This window comes from Lampris incognitus, chromosome 21, assembly GCF_029633865.1.
Source record: "Lampris incognitus isolate fLamInc1 chromosome 21, fLamInc1.hap2, whole genome shotgun sequence".
Classification (NCBI taxonomy): Eukaryota; Metazoa; Chordata; class Actinopteri; order Lampriformes; family Lampridae; genus Lampris; species Lampris incognitus.
This window is the reverse complement of record NC_079231.1, coordinates 1,437,856-1,457,500: the sequence shown is the minus strand read 5'-3', so window position 1 is coordinate 1,457,500 and position 19,645 is coordinate 1,437,856. Positions and strand designations below refer to the sequence as shown.

General features: G+C 46.9%; 1 protein-coding gene across 1 annotated transcript in view; it reads left to right on the top strand.

Annotated features, from left to right (window-relative positions):
• The window catches only part of LOC130131368 (caveolae-associated protein 2-like), a 29,959-nt gene extending 11,614 nt beyond the window's left edge, over positions 1-18,345 (top strand). The window contains exons 4-6 of the mRNA XM_056301039.1: positions 12,486-12,734; positions 16,538-16,693; positions 17,055-18,345. Coding sequence (XP_056157014.1) covers positions 12,486-12,734; positions 16,538-16,693; positions 17,055-17,429 — 780 coding nt within the window. The 3' untranslated portion in view covers positions 17,430-18,345. The remainder of the gene's footprint in view (positions 1-12,485; positions 12,735-16,537; positions 16,694-17,054) is intronic.
• The last annotated feature ends 1,300 nt before the right edge of the window (positions 18,346-19,645 follow it).

Here is a 19,645-nt window from a genome sequence, read left to right as displayed (position 1 = left end):
AGCAAACCCCCATGATTCTGCTTCATATGTTTATAAGGAGCTTGGTGCAGGGATGGTGACACCACCTTCTCCATCCGTCAAAAAACTCCCATGATTCTGCTTTATATGTTTATAAGGAGCTTGGTGCAGGGATGGTGACACCACCTTCTCCATCCGTCAGAAAACCCCCATGATTCTGCTTCATATGTTTATAAGGAGCTTGGTGCAGGGATGATGACACCACCTTCTCCATCCGTCAGAAAACCCCCATGATTCTGCTTCATATGTTTATAAGGAGCTTGGTGCAGGGATGGTGACACCACCTTCTCCATCCGTCAGAAAACCCCCATGATTCTGCTTTATACAAACACAGAGAGGAAAAACGGTGATACCACAAGAACAACACACCTACTGTTCCTTGGACAGTTTATGCAGGAGAGGGAGAGAGCATGTGACCATGTGACTGGGGTCATGACCCCGTCTCTAACATTCTGTCGTGGACTCTCTAACTTGGTAAAAGGGGGGAGGTGCTAGTGAATGGAGGCATGCAGCTACCTGTCTGTCTGTGTGTCCACAGTTGCAGGAGTGAAAATGTATTTTGTTGCATTAACAGTTGAGGGTGAAGAAGCCTTTGAGAGGAGGAGGTGAAAGTATGCAGAGTTGTGATGGCTGGTGGCGGGCAGGCTGGTGATAGACCAGTTGAACGAGGTGTTAAGAGTCTTGGTGCATGTTCAGTAATCCAGGTAAGAAGACCACAGCAGGTTGAACCAGGTCATCTGGACACAACGTTCATTGCCAGAAACGTTTCATCACTCATCTAATGACCTCTTCAGTCTCGAGTCTTTTGCATTACCTCTGCCTGCTGTGTTGTGTCTTCCTCTTGTCCAGTGTCTGTTTAGTTTCTCCCAAGTACAAGTCACGGCAATCCTCCTGGCACTTAACAGCTACACTACATTGCTCTGTTTGTGCTGGGAGACCTGATCCTTGGGCTGGACCACCTTCTGGTGCAGTGTGTTTTGGAGTTTGAAAGCAGCTGAATTGTTTATAGGGTGGGGATACCTGCTGAGCCTGAAGAGGTCACTGAGCGGAGGAGTGATGACATGTTTCTCTCAACAGACGTGTGCAGATGAACTGGTTCACCTTTCTTTGTCTGAGGTGTTAGAGGGTTTGTAGCTATATCAACTGTCATTTCTTAGATGTTGGTATTCGAAGCTGGTGTTTGAGATCAGCTCTGAAGGACTGTCTGACACAACAGAAACAAGTGGAGGAGGAGGAGCCAGTTCATCTGAGGAAGTTTTCACATCTATTATCTGTTTGCTTTGAGCCAAATCGGTGGAGGAGTTTGTTGGATTTCCCCTCAGTTCAGTTTGGTTTCACACGGCAACATTTCAGAAATAGCAAAATGGATCAGCAAACGCCACGTGGGAGCTGTCTCTCAGTTCATTGGTCAGAAGTCTCGTGGGGTTGGTGGGCGGAGAAAGGAGAGTTTAGCTTTCTTCTGGGATGGCGGTCCAAATGGACCATCAGCAGAATTGTCCTTTGTTCATAACTGCGGTCTTTGATGGGGCCATATACCAAGCCAACACACGTGAGCAGAATGGCAGATCTGAACGCACTTCAGGCAACTTCTAGACAACAATGCATCGCTTGTCATTACGTGAAGAAGACGTGCTGCCTTCAGTCGGCACTTCGGCGTTGACAAAGTTCATCCTCAGCCCAGAATGTACATTGCAGCTGGCGACGGGATGGGACATGCTTCCTGCAGCTGTGTTGGAACTAGGTCTGATCAGGTTCACACCACAGATGAACCGTACCAGACTTGGTTTGTTACCAGACCGAGACCACCTCTTCAACAAGGTCCCGGTCTGTTTTTTTTTGTTGGTCCACACCCGAGTGATTGCTGTGTTGACACCTGCTCAATTATACCGCATCAAGGGGGCAAACGCTCCAGCGCTCGATTAAAATGGACCAAACAGCTCAAGTCCGGACCAAACGGGGCGGACAGGGAGGAGGCCCATATGGACCGGGCAGCACTGAGCATGTTGGCGAGGTTAAGGCCTTTGCACACTGGGGGCTTTTTTTTCGTGTGACTAATTGGCATGTCAATATATTTTTTTCACACTTCACATGAGTACTTCCACACAAAACATGAATATTATGTGGCGAAAAAGCAATGTAATTTTTTTCGGAGCGAGTTCGATTTTTCTGGGCTATCACACCGCTCCTAAAGACGTCAACCAATCACGTTGTGCAGAATGGACGTTACGTCACAACTCCAACTGACAATGGCGGACCTGTTGATTGTGTTTCTCGTCACCCAGTATTGTATGACACATGACACAAAATGATAAGGACAATTCAAGGACAGCATGTGGAGGAGTAATCAGGATACTGAGTAACTTGTGTACTTTACTTTTGGATGTAGTAGAGTTGGTAGCAAGGCAGCCTTTCCTTGCTGACCCAGAGCCAGTCATGGAGGAAGGGCGCCTGGCGGGGGCCGGACCAGCAATGGGCAGGGGTCTCCCATGACCCCAAAAGGAAGAGGAGGAGATCCCCATGCACCGCACCGCCGTACCTGAACCCTCCGGCTGAGTCCACCTCGGGTCTGGCATACCGATGCCGGTATGAATAGTTTTGATGCGAAATACTCTGGTGTGATTTATTCATCACATCCCCGGTATATAAAGGCCTTTAGTCACCGGATGGAGTCGTGCAGTGATGAGGCAGTTGTTCAAATGAACATGGAGGTTAATGGTGGACAGAGGGCTCTGGATGGAGGCAGGGGGTTCAGGGATGCCAGAATTCACTGTTGAGCCTTCTGAAGGTGTCGTGGGTCTAATCCAACGACGCATGGGTGAGGAAGACACCGGTGAAGTATTCTCTCCTTTATTCTGAATGATGTTTGGATTGGTGTCAAACTGAAACATCTGGAACCACCTTTTTGGAGGTTTATGATGGATTTATGCCTGATGTTCTGTCTTTAATGTAGGGACGAGTTTGGTTGGGTTGAAGTTCTCTCCTTAATGTAGGGATGAGTTTGGTTGGGTTGATGTTCTCTCCTTAATGTAGGGACGGGTTTGGTTGGGTTGATGTTCTCTCCTTAATGTAGGGACGAGTTTGGTTGGGCTGATGTTCTCTCCTTAATGTAGGGACGAGTTTGGTTGGGCTGATGTTCTCTCCTTAATGTAGGGACGAGTTTGGTTGGGCTGAAGTTCTCTCCTTAATGTAGGGACGAGTTTGGTTGGGTTGAAGTTCTGTATTTAATGTAGGGACGAGTTTGGTTGGGCTGATGTTCTGTCTTTAATGTAGGGACGAGTTTGGTTGGGTTGAAGTTCTCTCCTTAATGTAGGGACGAGTTTGGTTGGGCTGATGTTCTCTCCTTAATGTAGGGACGAGTTTGGTTGGGTTGATGTTCTCTCCTTAATGTAGGGACGAGTTTGGTTGGGTTGGTGTTCTCTCCTTAATGTAGGGACGAGTTTGGTTGGGTTGATGTTCTCTCCTTAATGTAGGGACGAGTTTGGTTGGGTTGATGTTCTCTCCTTAATGTAGGGACGAGTTTGGTTGGGTTGATGTTCTCTCCTTAATGTAGGGACGAGTGTGGTTGGGTTGATGTTCTCTCCTTAATGTAGGGACGAGTGTGGTTGGGTTGGTGTTCTCTCCTTAATGTAGGGACGAGTTTGGTTGGGCTGATGTTCTCTCCTTAATGTAGGGACGAGTTTGGTTGGGTTGATGTTCTCTCCTTAATGTACGGACGAGTTTGGTTGGGTTGATGTTCTCTCCTTAATGTAGGGACGAGTTTGGTTGGGTTGATGTTCTCTCCTTAATGTAGGGACGAGTTTGGTTGGGTTGGTGTTCTCTCCTTAATGTAGGGCCGAGTTTGGTTGGGTTGAAGTTCTCTCCTTAATGTAGGGACGAGTTTGGTTGGGTTGATGTTCTCTCCTTAATGTAGGGACGAGTTTGGTTGGGTTGGTGTTCTCTCCTTAATGTAGGGACGAGTTTGGTTGGGCTGATGTTCTCTCCTTAATGTAGGGACGAGTTTGATTGGGCCGATGTTCTCTCCTTAATGTAGGGACGAGTTTGGTTGGGTTGAAGTTCTCTCCTTAATGTAAGGACGAGTTTGGTTGGGTTGATGTTCTCTCCTTAATGTAGGGACGAGTTTGGTTGGGTTGATGTTCTCTCCTTAATGTAGGGACGAGTTTGGTTGGGTTGATGTTCTCTCCTTAATGTAGGGACGAGTTTGGTTGGGTTGATGTTCTCTCCTTAATGTAGGGACGAGTTTGGTTGGGCCGGTGTTCTCTCCTTAATGTAGGGACGAGTTTGGTTGGGTTGATGTTCTCTCCTTAATGTAGGGACGAGTTTGGTTGGGTTGATGTTCTCTCCTTAATGTAGGGACGAGTTTGATTGGGTTGATGTTCTCTCCTTAATGTAGGGACGAGTTTGGTTGGGTTGATGTTCTCTCCTTAATGTAGGGACGAGTTTGGTTGGGCTGATGTTCTCTCCTTAATGTAGGGACGAGTTTGGTTGGGCTGATGTTCTCTCCTTAATGTAGGGACGAGTTTGGTTGGGTTGATGTTCTCTCCTTAATGTAGGGACGAGTTTGGTTGGGTTGAAGTTCTCCCCTTAATGTAGGGACGAGTTTGGTTGGGTTGGTGTTCTCTCCTTAATGTAGGGACGAGTTTGGTTGGGTTGATGTTCTCTCCTTAATGTAGGGACGAGTTTGGTTGGGTTGAAGTTCTCTCCTTAATGTAGGGACGAGTTTGGTTGGGTTGGTGTTCTCTCCTTAATGTAGGGACGAGTTTGGTTGGGTTGATGTTCTCTCCTTAATGTAGGGACGAGTTTGGTTGGGTTGAAGTTCTCTCCTTAATGTAGGGACGAGTTTGGTTGGGTTGATGTTCTCTCCTTAATGTAGGGACGAGTTTGGTTGGGTTGGTGTTCTCTCCTTAATGTAGGGACGAGTTTGGTTGGGTTGATGTTCTCTCCTTAATGTAGGGACGAGTTTGGTTGGGCTGATGTTCTCTCCTTAATGTAGGGACGAGTTTGGTTGGGTTGATGTTCTCTCCTTAATGTAGGGACGAGTTTGGTTGGGTTGGTGTTCTCTCCTTAATGTAGGGACGAGTTTGGTTGGGTTGGTGTTCTCTCCTTAATGTAGGGACGAGTTAGGTTGGGTTGGTGTTCTCTCCTTAATGTAGGGACGAGTTTGGTTGGGTTGGTGTTCTCTCCTTAATGTAGGGACGAGTTTGGTTGGGTTGATGTTCTCTCCTTAATGTAGGGACGAGTTTGGTTGGGTTGATGTTCTCTCCTTAATGTAGGGACGAGTTTGGTTGGGTTAGTGTTCTCTCCTTAATGTAGGGACGAGTTTGGTTGGGTTGATGTTCTCTCCTTAATGTAGGGCCGAGTTTGGTTGGGTTGATGTTCTCTCCTTAATGTAGGGACGAGTTTGGTTGGGTTGGTATTCTCTCCTTAATGTAGGGACGAGTTTGGTTGGGTTGGTGTTCTCTCCTTAATGTAGGGACGAGTTTGGTTGGGTTGGTGTTCTCTCCTTAATGTAGGGACGAGTTTGGTTGGGTTGATGTTCTCCCTTAATGTAGGGACGAGTTTGGTTGGGTTGGTGTTCTCTCCTTAATGTAGGGACGAGTTTGGTTGGGTTGATGTTCTCTCCTTAATGTAGGGACGAGTTTGGTTGGGTTGAAGTTCTCTCCTTAATGTAGGGACGAGTTTGGTTGGGTTGGTGTTCTCTCCTTAATGTAGGGACGAGTTTGGTTGGGTTGATGTTCTCTCCTTAATGTAGGGACGAGTTTGGTTGGGTTGAAGTTCTCTCCTTAATGTAGGGACGAGTTTGGTTGGGTTGATGTTCTCTCCTTAATGTAGGGACGAGTTTGGTTGGGTTGGTGTTCTCTCCTTAATGTAGGGACGAGTTTGGTTGGGTTGATGTTCACTCCTTAATGTAGGGACGAGTTTGGTTGGGTTGATGTTCTCTCCTTAATGTAGGGACGAGTTTGGTTGGGTTGATGTTCTCTCCTTAATGTAGGGACGAGTTTGGTTGGGTTGGTGTTCTCTCCTTAATGTAGGGACGAGTTAGGTTGGGTTGATGTTCTCTCCTTAATGTACGGACGAGTTTGGTTGGGTTGGTGTTCTCTCCTTAATGTAGGGACGAGTTTGGTTGGGTTGATGTTCTCTCCTTAATGTAGGGACGAGTTTGGTTGGGTTGGTGTTCTCTCCTTAATGTAGGGACGAGTTTGGTTGGGTTGGTGTTCTCTCCTTATTGTGGGGACGAGTTTGGTTGGGTTGGTGTTCTCTCCTTAATGTAGGGTCGAGTTTGGTTGGGTTGGTGTTCTCTCCTTAATGTAGGGACGAGTTTGGTTGGGTTGGTGTTCTCTCCTTAATGTAGGGACGAGTTTGGTTGGGTTGGTGTTCTCTCCTTAATGTAGGGACGAGTTTGGTTGGGTTGATGTTCTCTCCTTAATGTAGGGACGAGTTTGGTTGGGTTGATGTTCTCTCCTTAATGTAGGGACGAGTTTGGTTGGGTTGATGTTCTCTCCTTAATGTAGGGACGAGTTTGGTTGGGCTGATGTTCTCTCCTTAATGTAGGGACGAGTTTGGTTGGGTTGATGTTCTCTCCTTAATGTAGGGACGAGTTTGGTTGGGTTGGTGTTCTCTCCTTAATGTAGGGACGAGTTTGGTTGGGTTGGTGTTCTCTCCTTAATGTAGGGACGAGTTAGGTTGGGTTGGTGTTCTCTCCTTAATGTAGGGACGAGTTTGGTTGGGTTGGTGTTCTCTCCTTAATGTAGGGACGAGTTTGGTTGGGTTGATGTTCTCTCCTTAATGTAGGGACGAGTTTGGTTGGGTTGATGTTCTCTCCTTAATGTAGGGACGAGTTTGGTTGGGTTAGTGTTCTCTCCTTAATGTAGGGACGAGTTTGGTTGGGTTGATGTTCTCTCCTTAATGTAGGGCCGAGTTTGGTTGGGTTGATGTTCTCTCCTTAATGTAGGGACGAGTTTGGTTGGGTTGGTATTCTCTCCTTAATGTAGGGACGAGTTTGGTTGGGTTGGTGTTCTCTCCTTAATGTAGGGCCGAGTTTGGTTGGGTTGGTGTTCTCTCCTTAATGTAGGGACGAGTTTGGTTGGGTTGGTGTTCTCTCCTTAATGTAGGGACGAGTTTGGTTGGGTTGATGTTCTCTCCTTAATGTAGGGCCGAGTTTGGTTGGGTTGGTGTTCTCTCCTTAATGTAGGGACGAGTTTGGTTGGGTTGGTGTTCTCTCCTTAATGTAGGGACGAGTTTGGTTGGGTTGATGTTCTCTCCTTAATGTAGGGACGAGTTTGGTTGGGTTGGTGTTCTCTCCTTAATGTAGGGACGAGTTTGGTTGGGTTGGTGTTCTCTCCTTAATGTAGGGTCGAGTTTGGTTGGGTTGGTGTTCTCTCCTTAATGTAGGGACGAGTTTGGTTGGGTTGGTGTTCTCTCCTTAATGTAGGGACGAGTTTGGTTGGGTTGGTGTTCTCTCCTTAATGTAGGGACGAGTTTGGTTGGGTTGATGTTCTCTCCTTAATGTAGGGACGAGTTTGGTTGGGTTGATGTTCTCTCCTTAATGTAGGGACGAGTTTGGTTGGGTTGATGTTCTCTCCTTAATGTAGGGACGAGTTTGGTTGGGCTGATGTTCTCTCCTTAATGTAGGGACGAGTTTGGTTGGGTTGATGTTCTCTCCTTAATGTAGGGACGAGTTTGGTTGGGTTGGTGTTCTCTCCTTAATGTAGGGACGAGTTTGGTTGGGTTGGTGTTCTCTCCTTAATGTAGGGACGAGTTAGGTTGGGTTGGTGTTCTCTCCTTAATGTAGGGACGAGTTTGGTTGGGTTGGTGTTCTCTCCTTAATGTAGGGACGAGTTTGGTTGGGTTGATGTTCTCTCCTTAATGTAGGGACGAGTTTGGTTGGGTTGATGTTCTCTCCTTAATGTAGGGACGAGTTTGGTTGGGTTGGTGTTCTCTCCTTAATGTAGGGACGAGTTTGGTTGGGTTGATGTTCTCTCCTTAATGTAGGGCCGAGTTTGGTTGGGTTGATGTTCTCTCCTTAATGTAGGGACGAGTTTGGTTGGGTTGGTGTTCTCTCCTTAATGTAGGGACGAGTTTGGTTGGGTTGGTGTTCTCTCCTTAATGTAGGGACGAGTTTGGTTGGGCTGATGTTCTCTCCTTAATGTAGGGACGAGTTTGGTTGGGTTGATGTTCTCTCCTTAATGTAGGGACGAGTTTGGTTGGGTTGGTGTTCTCTCCTTAATGTAGGGACGAGTTTGGTTGGGTTGATGTTCTCTCCTTAATGTAGGGACGAGTTTGGTTGGGTTGGTGTTCTCTCCTTAATGTAGGGCCGAGTTTGGTTGGGTTGGTGTTCTCTCCTTAATGTAGGGACGAGTTTGGTTGGGTTGGTGTTCTCTCCTTAATGTAGGGACGAGTTTGGTTGGGTTGGTGTTCTCTCCTTAATGTAGGGCCGAGTTTGGTTGGGTTGGTGTTCTCTCCTTAATGTAGGGACGAGTTTGGTTGGGTTGGTGTTCTCTCCTTAATGTAGGGACGAGTTTGGTTGGGTTGGTGTTCTCTCCTTAATGTAGGGACGAGTTTGGTTGGGTTGATGTTCTCTCCTTAATGTAGGGACGAGTTTGGTTGGGTTGGTGTTCTCTCCTTAATGTAGGGACGAGTTTGGTTGGGTTGATGTTCTCTCCTTAATGTAGGGCCGAGTTTGGTTGGGTTGGTGTTCTCTCCTTAATGTAGGGACGAGTTTGGTTGGGTTGATGTTCTCTCCTTAATGTAGGGCCGAGTTTGGTTGGGTTGGTGTTCTCTCCTTAATGTAGGGACGAGTTTGGTTGGGTTGGTGTTCTCTCCTTAATGTAGGGACGAGTTTGGTTGGGTTGATGTTCTCTCCTTAATGTAGGGACGAGTTTGGTTGGGTTGGTGTTCTCTCCTTAATGTAGGGACGAGTTTGGTTGGGTTGGTGTTCTCTCCTTAATGTAGGGACGAGTTTGGTTGGGTTGATGTTCTCTCCTTAATGTAGGGACGAGTTTGGTTGGGTTGGTGTTCTCTCCTTAATGTAGGGACGAGTTTGGTTGGGTTGGTGTTCTCTCCTTAATGTAGGGACGAGTTTGGTTGGGTTGGTGTTCTCTCCTTAATGTAGGGACGAGTTTGGTTGGGTTGGTGTTCTCTCCTTAATGTAGGGACGAGTTTGGTTGGGTTGGTGTTCTCTCCTTAATGTAGGGACGAGTTTGGTTGGGCCGGTGTTCTCTCCTTAATGTAGGGACGAGTTTGGTTGGGCTGATGTTCTCTCCTTAATGTAGGGACGAGTTTGGTTGGGTTGGTGTTCTCTCCTTAATGTAGGGCCGAGTTTGGTTGGGCTGATGTTCTCTCCTTAATGTAGGGACGAGTTTGGTTGGGCTGGACTTCCTGTATGTAGTCCCCTGACTGTCCACACAATAGATGTAACTTCAGACCTACTGAATGTTCACCACTTCAGTACCCCTCTGTGTGTGTGTGTGTGTGTGTGTGTGTGTGTGTGTGTGTGTGTGTGTGTGTGTGTGTGTGTGTGTGTGTGTGTGTGTGTGTGTGTGCGTGCGATGGAGTGCTGTTTTGGATCAAGGAAGTGTGCAGACAGTGGATTTTCTCTCTATGTCCTTATATGACTATCTTGTCTGCAGGGAATGAACTGAAACAGCTATATGGAAAAACTGAAAGAGAGAGTCCATCTGTCTGTCTGTCTATCTGTCTGTCTTTTTACATTTGTACTGCCCAAGCACCTAGAAATACATTTGTTTGTGATAATGAAACGGGAAATGGTACAAACAGAACACCGTGGATGAGACAAAAGATTTACTCACATTTTTGAAAACCAGACAATAAAACTTTCTCTCTGCCTCAGCATGTTTCCATGTTAAGAAAAAGAGCACACACACACACACACACACACACACACACACACACACACACACACACACACACACACATATATATATATATATATATATATATATATATATATACGGTGCATCCGGAAAGTATTCACACCCCTTCACTTTCCCCACATTTTGTTATGTTACAGCCTTTTTCCAAAATGGATTAAATTCATTTTTTCCCCTCATCAATCTACACACAATACCCCATAATGACAAAGTGAAAAAGATTTTGTAGAAATTTTTGCAAATTTATAAAAATAAAAAACTGAAATATTGCATGGACCTAAGTATTCACACCCTTTACTCAGTACTTGGTTGAGGCACCCTTGGCAGTGATTACAGCCTCAAGTCTTCTTGGGTATGAAGCTACAAGCTTGGCACACCTATATTTGGGGTATTTCTCCCATTCTTCTCTGCAGATCCTCTCCAGCTCTGTAAGGTTAGATGGGGAGCGTCGCTGCACAGCTATTTTCAGGTCTTTCCAGAGATGTTCAATGGGGTTCAAGTCTGGGCTCCGGCTGGGCCACTCAAGGACATTCACAGACTTGTCCCGAAGCCACTCCTTCGTTGTCTTGGCTGTGTGCTTAGGGTCGTTGTCGTGTTGAAAGGTAAACCTTCACCCCGGTCTGAGGTCCTGAGCACTCTGGAGCAGGTTTTCATCAAGGATCTCTCTGTACTTTGCTCCATTCATCTTTCCCTCTATCCTGACTAGTCTCCCAGTTCCTGCCGCTGAAAAACATCCCCACAGCATGATGCTGCCACCACCATGCTTCACTGTAGGGATGGTATTAGCAAGGTGATGAGAGGTGCCTGGTTTCCTCCAGACGTGACGTTTGGCATTCAGGCCAAAGAGTTCAATCTTGGTTTCATCAGACCAGAAAATCTCGTTTCTCATGGTCTGAGAGTCCTTTAGGTGCTTTCTGGCAAACTCCAAGTGGGCTGTCATGTGCCTTTTACTGAGCAGAGGCTTCCGTCTGGCCACTCTACCATATAGGCCTGATTGGTGGAGTGCTGCAGAGATGGTTGTCCTTCTGGAAGGTTCTCCCATCTCCACAGAGGAACGCTGGAGCTCTGTCAGAGTGACCATCGGGTTCTTGGTCACCTCCCTGACCAAGGCCCCTCTCCCCCGATTGCTCAGTTTGGCTGGGCGGCCAGCTCTAGGAAGAGTCCTGGTGGATCCAAACTTCTTCCATTTACGAATGATGGAGACCACTGTGCTCTTTGGGACCTTCAAAGCTGTAGAAATGTTTTTGTACCCTTCCCCAGATCTGTGCCTCGATACAATCCTGTCTCGGAGGTCCACAGACAATTCCTTTGACTTCATGGCTTGGTTTCTGCTCTGACATGCACCGTCAACAGTGGAACCTTATATAGACAGGGGTGTGCCTTTCCAAATAGTGTCCGATCAATTGAATTTAGTACAGGTGGACTCCAATCAAGATGTAGAAACATCTCAAGGATGATCAGTGGAAACAGGATGAACCTGAGCTCAATTTTGAGTGTCATAGCAAAGGGTGTGAATACTTATGTACATGCAATATTTCAGTTTTTTATTTTTAATAAATTTGCAAAAATTTCTACAAAACCTTTTTCACTTTGTCATTATGGGGTATTGTGTGTAGATTGATGAGAAAAAAAAGGAATTTAATCCATTTTGGAATAAGGCTGTAACATAACAAAATGTGGGGAAAGTGAAGGGGTGTGAATACTTTCCAGATGCACTGTGTATATATATGTGTGTGTGTGTGTGTGTGTGTGTGTGTGTGTGTCAGCTTTACTGACAGCTGATGGTGCTTATGGCATGAAACACACTTGTCCTGTCTCATCAGCAATTTACTTGACTCACTGGATTATATATATATATATACACACACACACACACACATACACACACACACACACACACACACACACACACACACATACACTGTCTCAAAGAATTTACTTGACTCACTGGATTTTGTATATCTACAAAATTCTTTGAGACAGTATGTGTGTGTGTGTGTGTGTGTGTGTGTGTGTGTGTGTGTGTGTGTGTGTGTGTGTGTGTGTGTGTGTGTGTGTGTGTTTAGATATGCTGATGAGAAAAGTTGGTACGGAGGTGTGTTCAGATGTAATGGAAGACATTCTTACCTCTTGCTACTGAGGCGGCGGTGTTTGTGTGTTGAGACACACGGTGTGTGCAAACTGCCGTGGCCTTGCTGCTTTGAGTGGACGTGCCGGAGGGTGTGCTGACTGTGTGACTGACGGAGGAGTGTGTGATGAAGGTGGAGCGGCAACACATCCCGTTGTGAGCTGTTTGGAATGGGGAGAGAATACGAGGATAATAACGGGTCGGGATGACAACATGTAATGATGTGACTCATGTCAGAGCCAGGACAGGCTGCGCTGAGGATTCACATCCCAGACGCTCAAGTTTGCTCTTGTGCCATTGAGCAAGGCTCTTCTCTCCAACGGCCCCTGTCAGGCTGGCTCCACACTTCGCTGTTTGTAGGCAAAATGACTTGTGTGGAAGTAGCTGTGTGGCTAACGTGTGACTGACATGAGCAAAATGTGGCAGCAGCCTGATGAATGTCTGTCCCGCAGGAGGAGAACGAGATCCCGTCCAGCGTCTTCGTCCGAGAGCCTCCGCCTTTCCCCCGCGATGCTGAGGGGGAGTCAGCCCCTGTCGACACCAACCGCTCCCAGGAGGAGGGGCTCCACACCATTGACCTGTCATCTGATGAGGACGTGGGGCTGGAGGCGGATCTAGAAGAGGAGGGGGAGGGGCTTCAGGATCTGGAGCATATGGAGAAGTCCAGAGCTGACAAGATTAAGCGCTCCAGTCTGAAGAAGGTTGATATGACACCACATTCATGTACTGACATCAGTCAACGAGCTGCATCTTATACAGCGCTTCTCTCGCGGCAGCAGCCACTCACAGCGCTTTGCCTTTCTGGTCACGTCTGAGTTCCAGACGCCTGTTGCAGCACAACACACGCCGGTTTCTGCACAACGGTCGCTCCCCATTTCTTATGCATAAGGCCACCGCAGTGTGATGTACACCATCAACTTAGTCACATGTGCACCAACAGGCGTCCAAACTGCCTCTGTAAAAGTGAGCAGCTTTTGTAGCCTCCGGGGATGTGCGGCATGGTCCAGAAAGGGTCGGCGTGGATGCAGGCCCCTGCTCCAACCAAGCAGCTAGCTACACAACAAAGTCCATAAACCAAAGTCCTCAGCAAAGGCTATTGTATGACTAATAAATCAGGTGTGTGGTGTGTACCTGCTTGGTTGGGACAAAGACCCGCACCCACACCAGCCCCCTCCGGACCATGCTGCCCACCTCGAATCTAACCTGACGGAGCATGCCCAGGCCTGCCTGGACTGACCGAAACAGCTTGCTTTATGGGTAATATACTAGTAGATTTAAAATGTGACGGGAAAACTTTAAAACAGGTTTATCTACCGAACAGTGTGTGATGGGAAAGCTTTAAGGCGAGTTTCATGATCAGCAGCCCAAAATACACAGAATACACCCAAATGTTCAGGAAGCAAAATCTTTGTTGTGCAGTAACTACAGTTACTGGCCTGCAGGCCCTCCTACTGGCCTGCAGGCCCTCCAGGACAGGAGGGCACCACAGCGAGTCCTGCAGCAGTGCGCTGCACTGTGCCGGGCAGTCGAACACACCTGTTGTCAAAATGTGACCGGTTGCTGATGTGAACCAGCAACAGCGAAGAGATGATCTTCTCTGAATCACCCGCTAGTTATCAAATCGTTGATCAGAAGTCAATGAGCTGTATGATCAGATCTCTTATCAAGAAGGATGTGACACACTCACATCCTTACCTGTAAACCACACAAGACACTTCTTACAGTGGGATTTTGAGAAGAAAAGAAAAAACTTGGTCCTCCAGTCACTCAGGGTGACATGAATCTACCCGCTCACCATTTCCCTTTCCTCCAGCAGTGTTTTATTAGTCTAGTATTTCTACCATCGGAATCAGAACCAGAACCATGTTTATTGACCATGCAGGTTTGCACATACATTTTGACTCTGGTTTGGTGGCCCCCTCAGTGTACTTAACATAGAATAACAAGACTACAACACAACAACCTTCACACATAGTACACACAAGGACTGACTCATACAGGTGACATAAGAGGTAATAAGGTGCAGTGGTGCAGAGAATATATCAGAGATGCTGAAATACATGTTAGCAGCTTACTGACATAGTACACATGCCTGAGCTAGATGGACATGACAGAGTACCAGTATACATACAATGTACAGCACAGTATGTACAACATGTACAGTACAGTGTATATATCATGTGTAGTACAGTATGTACATCGTGTACAGTATATACAACATGTGCAGTACAGTATATCCATCATGTACAGTATATACATCATGTACAGTACAGTATATACAACTTGTACAGTATATTCAACTTGTACAGTATATACAACATGTACAGTACAGTATATACATCATGTACAGTACAGTATATACAACTTGTACAGTATATACAACATGTGCAGTACAGTATATACATCATGTACAGTACAGTATATACATCATGTACAGTATATTCAACTTGTACAGTATATACAACATGTACAGTACAGTATATACATCATGTACAGTACAGTATATACATCATGTACAGTATATACATCATGGTTGGATTTAATGATGGTGTTAAGCGTTAATTTGAATGACAGAAAGATCAAATCTCCACTGATTTGAGCGTGTTCAGCTCCAGGTTGTTATGGCCGCACCAGAGGGTCAGCTGATCAACCTCCCATCTCTATGCAGACTCATCAGCACCCCAGATAGGCCAGTGATGGTTGTGTCGTCCTCAAACTTCAGGAGGTTAAGAGATGGGTCACCTGAGGTGCAGTCATTTGTGTAGAGGGAGAAGAGTAGAGGGAAGAGCACACATCCCTGGGGGGCGCCAGTGCTGATTGTGCGGGTGCTGGATGTGATTTTCCCAGCCTCACCAGCTGCCTCCTGTCTGCCATGAAGTTTGGAATCCAGCGGCGGGTGGGGGCTGGCACAGTGAGCCGGGGAGTTTGGAATCCAGCGGCGGGTGGGGGCTGGCACAGTGAGCCGGGGAGTTTGGAATCCAGCGGCGGGTGGGGGCTGGCACAGTGAGCCGGGGAGTTTGGAATCCAGCGGCGGGTGGGGGCTGGCACAGTGAGCCGGGGAGTTTGGAATCCAGCGGCGGGTGGGGGCTGGCACAGTGAGCCGGGGAGTTTGGAATCCAGCGGCGGGTGGGGGCTGGCACAGTGAGCCGGGGAGTTTGGAATCCAGCGGCGGGTGGGGGCTGGCACAGTGAGCCGGGGAGTTTGGAATCCAGCGGCGGGTGGGGGCTGGCACAGTGAGCCGGGGAGTTTGGAATCCAGCGGCGGGTGGGGGCTGGCACAGTGAGCCGGGGAGTTTGGAATCCAGCGGCGGGTGGGGGCTGGCACAGTGAGCCGGGGAGTTTGGAATCCAGCGGCGGGTGGGGGCTGGCACAGTGAGCCGGGGAGTTTGGAATCCAGCGGCGGGTGGGGGCTGGCACAGTGAGCCGGGGAGTTTGGAATCCAGCGGCGGGTGGGGGCTGGCACAGTGAGCCGGGGAGTTTGGAATCCAGCGGCGGGTGGGGGCTGGCACAGTGAGCAGGGGAGTTTGGAATCCAGCGGCGGGTGGGGGCTGGCACAGTGAGCCGGGGAGTTTGGAATCCAGCGGCGGGTGGGGGCTGGCACAGTGAGCCGGGGAGTTTGGAATCCAGCGGCGGGTGGGGGCTGGCACAGTGAGCCGGGGAGTTTGGAATCCAGCGGCGGGTGGGGGCTGGCACAGTGAGCAGGGGAGTTTGGAATCCAGCGGCGGGTGGGGGCTGGCACAGTGAGCCGGGGAGTTTGGAATCCAGCGGCGGGTGGGGGCTGGCACAGTGAGCCGGGGAGTTTGGAATCATATGTTGTGTCAAAGCAACTCTGCTGATGTCTGTGGAGGGTCAGATGTTAGAGGAAGTAGAGATGACTGCAAAGCTCTGATTGGTGGATCACTCTGTCAATCAGTATTTTCCAAATGGACAGGCAGACAGACAAACAGGCAGGCAGACAGACACAGACAGACAAACAGACAGAGATAGTTGGACAGACAGGCAGGCAGCCAGATGACAGACAGACAGACAGACAGACAGATGCAGACAGACAGACAGACAGACAGACAGGCAGGCAGCCAGACAGACAGACAGACAGACAGACAGGCAGGCAGCCAGATGACAGACAGACAGACAGACTGACAGATGCAGACAGACAGACAAACAAAAAGACACAGACAGACAGACAAACAAAAAGACACAGACAGACAGACAGACAGACAGACAGACACAGACAGACAGACAGACAGACAGATGCAGACAGGCAGGCAGACAGACAGACAGACAGATGCAGACAGACAGACAGATGCAGACAGACAGACAGACAGACAGACAGACAGAAAGACAGACAGACAGACAGACAGACAGATGCAGACAGACAGACAGACACAGACAGAGAGACAGACGCAGACGGACGCAGACGGACACAGACAAACAGACACAGACAGACAGACAGACAGACAGACAGACAGACAGACAGACAGGTCTAACATGGCTGTGTGATACAGGTGGACAGTCTGAAGAAGGCGTTTTCGAAGCAGAACATCGAGAAGAAGATGAACAAGATCGTCTCCCAGGAGCAAAGAGAGAAAATTAAAAAGAGTCTGAGCGCTCACAAGAGCTCCTCATTTAAGGTGTCTCCTATCTCCTTCGGCATGAAGAAGGTACACACACACCACACACACACACACACACACACACACATACTAACACACATACTAACATACACACACACATACTAACATACACGTTCACATATTTAAACAAACACACACACATACACACACACACATACTAACATACACGTTCACATATTTAAACAAACACACACACATACACACACACACATACTAACATACACGTTCACACACACACACATACTAACATACACGTTCACATATTTAAACAAACACACACACATACACACACACACACTAACATACACGTTCACATATTTAAACAAACACACACACACATCTATATCTAAAAACACACACACCGTGATGTCATATCCTGTCTCTGCAGGCCAAGGCCGGCCCTGACCCCCAGCCAGCAGACGCCCTGGCTCAGGCCAGGGACTCGCCCAGTGTCGAGGCCGACATCGAGCTCTCTCCGCTGGGCAGCCCTGACCAGGAGCTACCCTTCACCGAGGTCCATCTCCAGCTGGCTCCAGCCGGGCTGGAGGAGGGCAAGGAGGAAACGGAGGAGATCCCACAATCCTTTGGTGCAGAGGGAGAGGTGTCAGCGCTGTCAGAGGGAGTGAGCGCAGAATACGCCCTGTCAGCCACCCTCCCCCAGGGGGCGCCCTCCCCCCTTCCCACCTTTGAGGATGACGAAGAAAAGGAAGAGGAAAAAGGAGAGGAGAGTGAAGGAGATAAGGAGGAGGGGATGGCTTCCTAAATGTACACACACACACACACACACACACACACACACATATATACGTATTTGATATATATATGATAGATATATACTCACACAAAGCCTTTTAAATTTGATTTAATTTTAAACTTTCTACACAACACAGCTATTTTCCTCAGATTTACAAACACACACATAGCTGCACATGTATCTCCCCTGTATTCTAACACACACACACACACACACACACACACCTGTGTGTGTGTGTGTGTGTGTGCGTTGTGCCATCACTGCCGTGTTCTGGAGCAGCTCGCTGGTCTGCAGGATGTCAGCAGGAGGCTTCAGTCTGTTGTCTATAATGTGTGTATCTGCACAAGCCTCCACATTTCTCAGACACCGAGTGTGTGTAGGAATGGGAATGTGTGTGCACATGTGCGATCTTGATATTATGAATGTGTGCTTAAGGAAAGCTGACATGTGTCTTCCTGCTGACCGTCACATGTGTGATGTAATGTGTGACTGCAGCCTGTAGCTAACCTTCACCGCTCTCCGCATGCTTAGAAATGGCGGCAACTGAAACACAGAGCATCATCACAGCTTGTCTTAAAGAAATGAGATTAAAAAATGAAAAGGGCAGAAGAGGCAGACCAACCTCAGCCAAGACCTGTCTGGAGCTGAACCCGGCACCCTGACCTTCGACCCCTGACCTCCCTGTGGAGGAGACTAACAGGAAGACAGACGTCCCCCTGATCAGACATGAACAGTTTGTCTGTCATCTTGTTGGTTTCAGATCTTGTGTCAGTGTCATTCCCATTGTTTAACCTGTCTGTTTGACTGACATCAACGAAAACCTCTGGCAGAAAAACCAAAGAACGCTCCTAAACGGCAGCAGGAGGCTCTAATGTGGACGGAAAACCTCCAAATTCAACCACGAAACAATAAAGACTAAAAATGATCTGAGTGTCTTATTCACACCCAACCAGATAGCTACATATTCAGATTCAGACTACTTTATTTATCCCAGAAGGGCAATTCAGCACATACATAGATACATAGATACGCATACATATCATACATAGATACATATACATATCATACATAGATACATATCATACATAGATACATATACATATCATACATAGATACGCATAGATACATAGATACATATACATAGATACATATATACATATACATACCATACATAGATACATATACATATCATACATAGATACATATCATACATAGATACGCATAGATACATAGATACATATCATACATATATACATATACATAGATACATATATATAGATACATATACATATATATAGATACATAGATACATATACATAGATACGCATAGATACATATCATACATAGATACATATACATATCATACATAGATACGCATACATACATAGATACATATATATACATAGATACGCATACATACATAGATACATATACATACATAGATACGCATACATAGATACATATACATAGATACATATATATGCATACATACATAGATACATATCATACATAGATACATATACATACATAGATACATATACATACATAGATACATATATACATATACATATCATACATAGATACATATCATACATAGATACGCATACATACATAGATACATAGATACGCATACATACATAGATACATAGATATATATCATACATAGATACATAGATACGCATATCATACATAGATACATATCATACATATATGCATACATAGATACATTTAAATACACGTCTTCATAGATACAGATATACGTAGATACATATCAGATACAAATGTATGTACATATATGTGCCTACAGAGGTAACCGAGGGGGCATTCACACAGACCCGTGTGAAGTATAGAAGAAGGTTTTTGTGTACAAATGATATGAACAGCTGTTGCACAGTATGCACATTCACAGCAATGGCTGCAAGTTGTATGGAGCAGATGAAGCTGAATATAAATACATAGATGGGAGGTGTGATACTAATCTGTATGTGCCATGTGGAGTCATAGATATGCAAGTTTTCTTGCCAACCAACATCTCAGCAGCTGATCAGCACACCTCCAACCAGACGCTGCAGGAAAGAAACCCTGCATGTCTACGGTGGAGTCTCAACAGCACAGAGAAAGAGCTCAACTTAACAGGGCTATATAAACCGGGGAGCAGGAAGTAAACAGGAAGTTCAGCTCTGTGTTCTTTGTAGCCTGGCTCCAGGCCACAGTAATCATCTTTC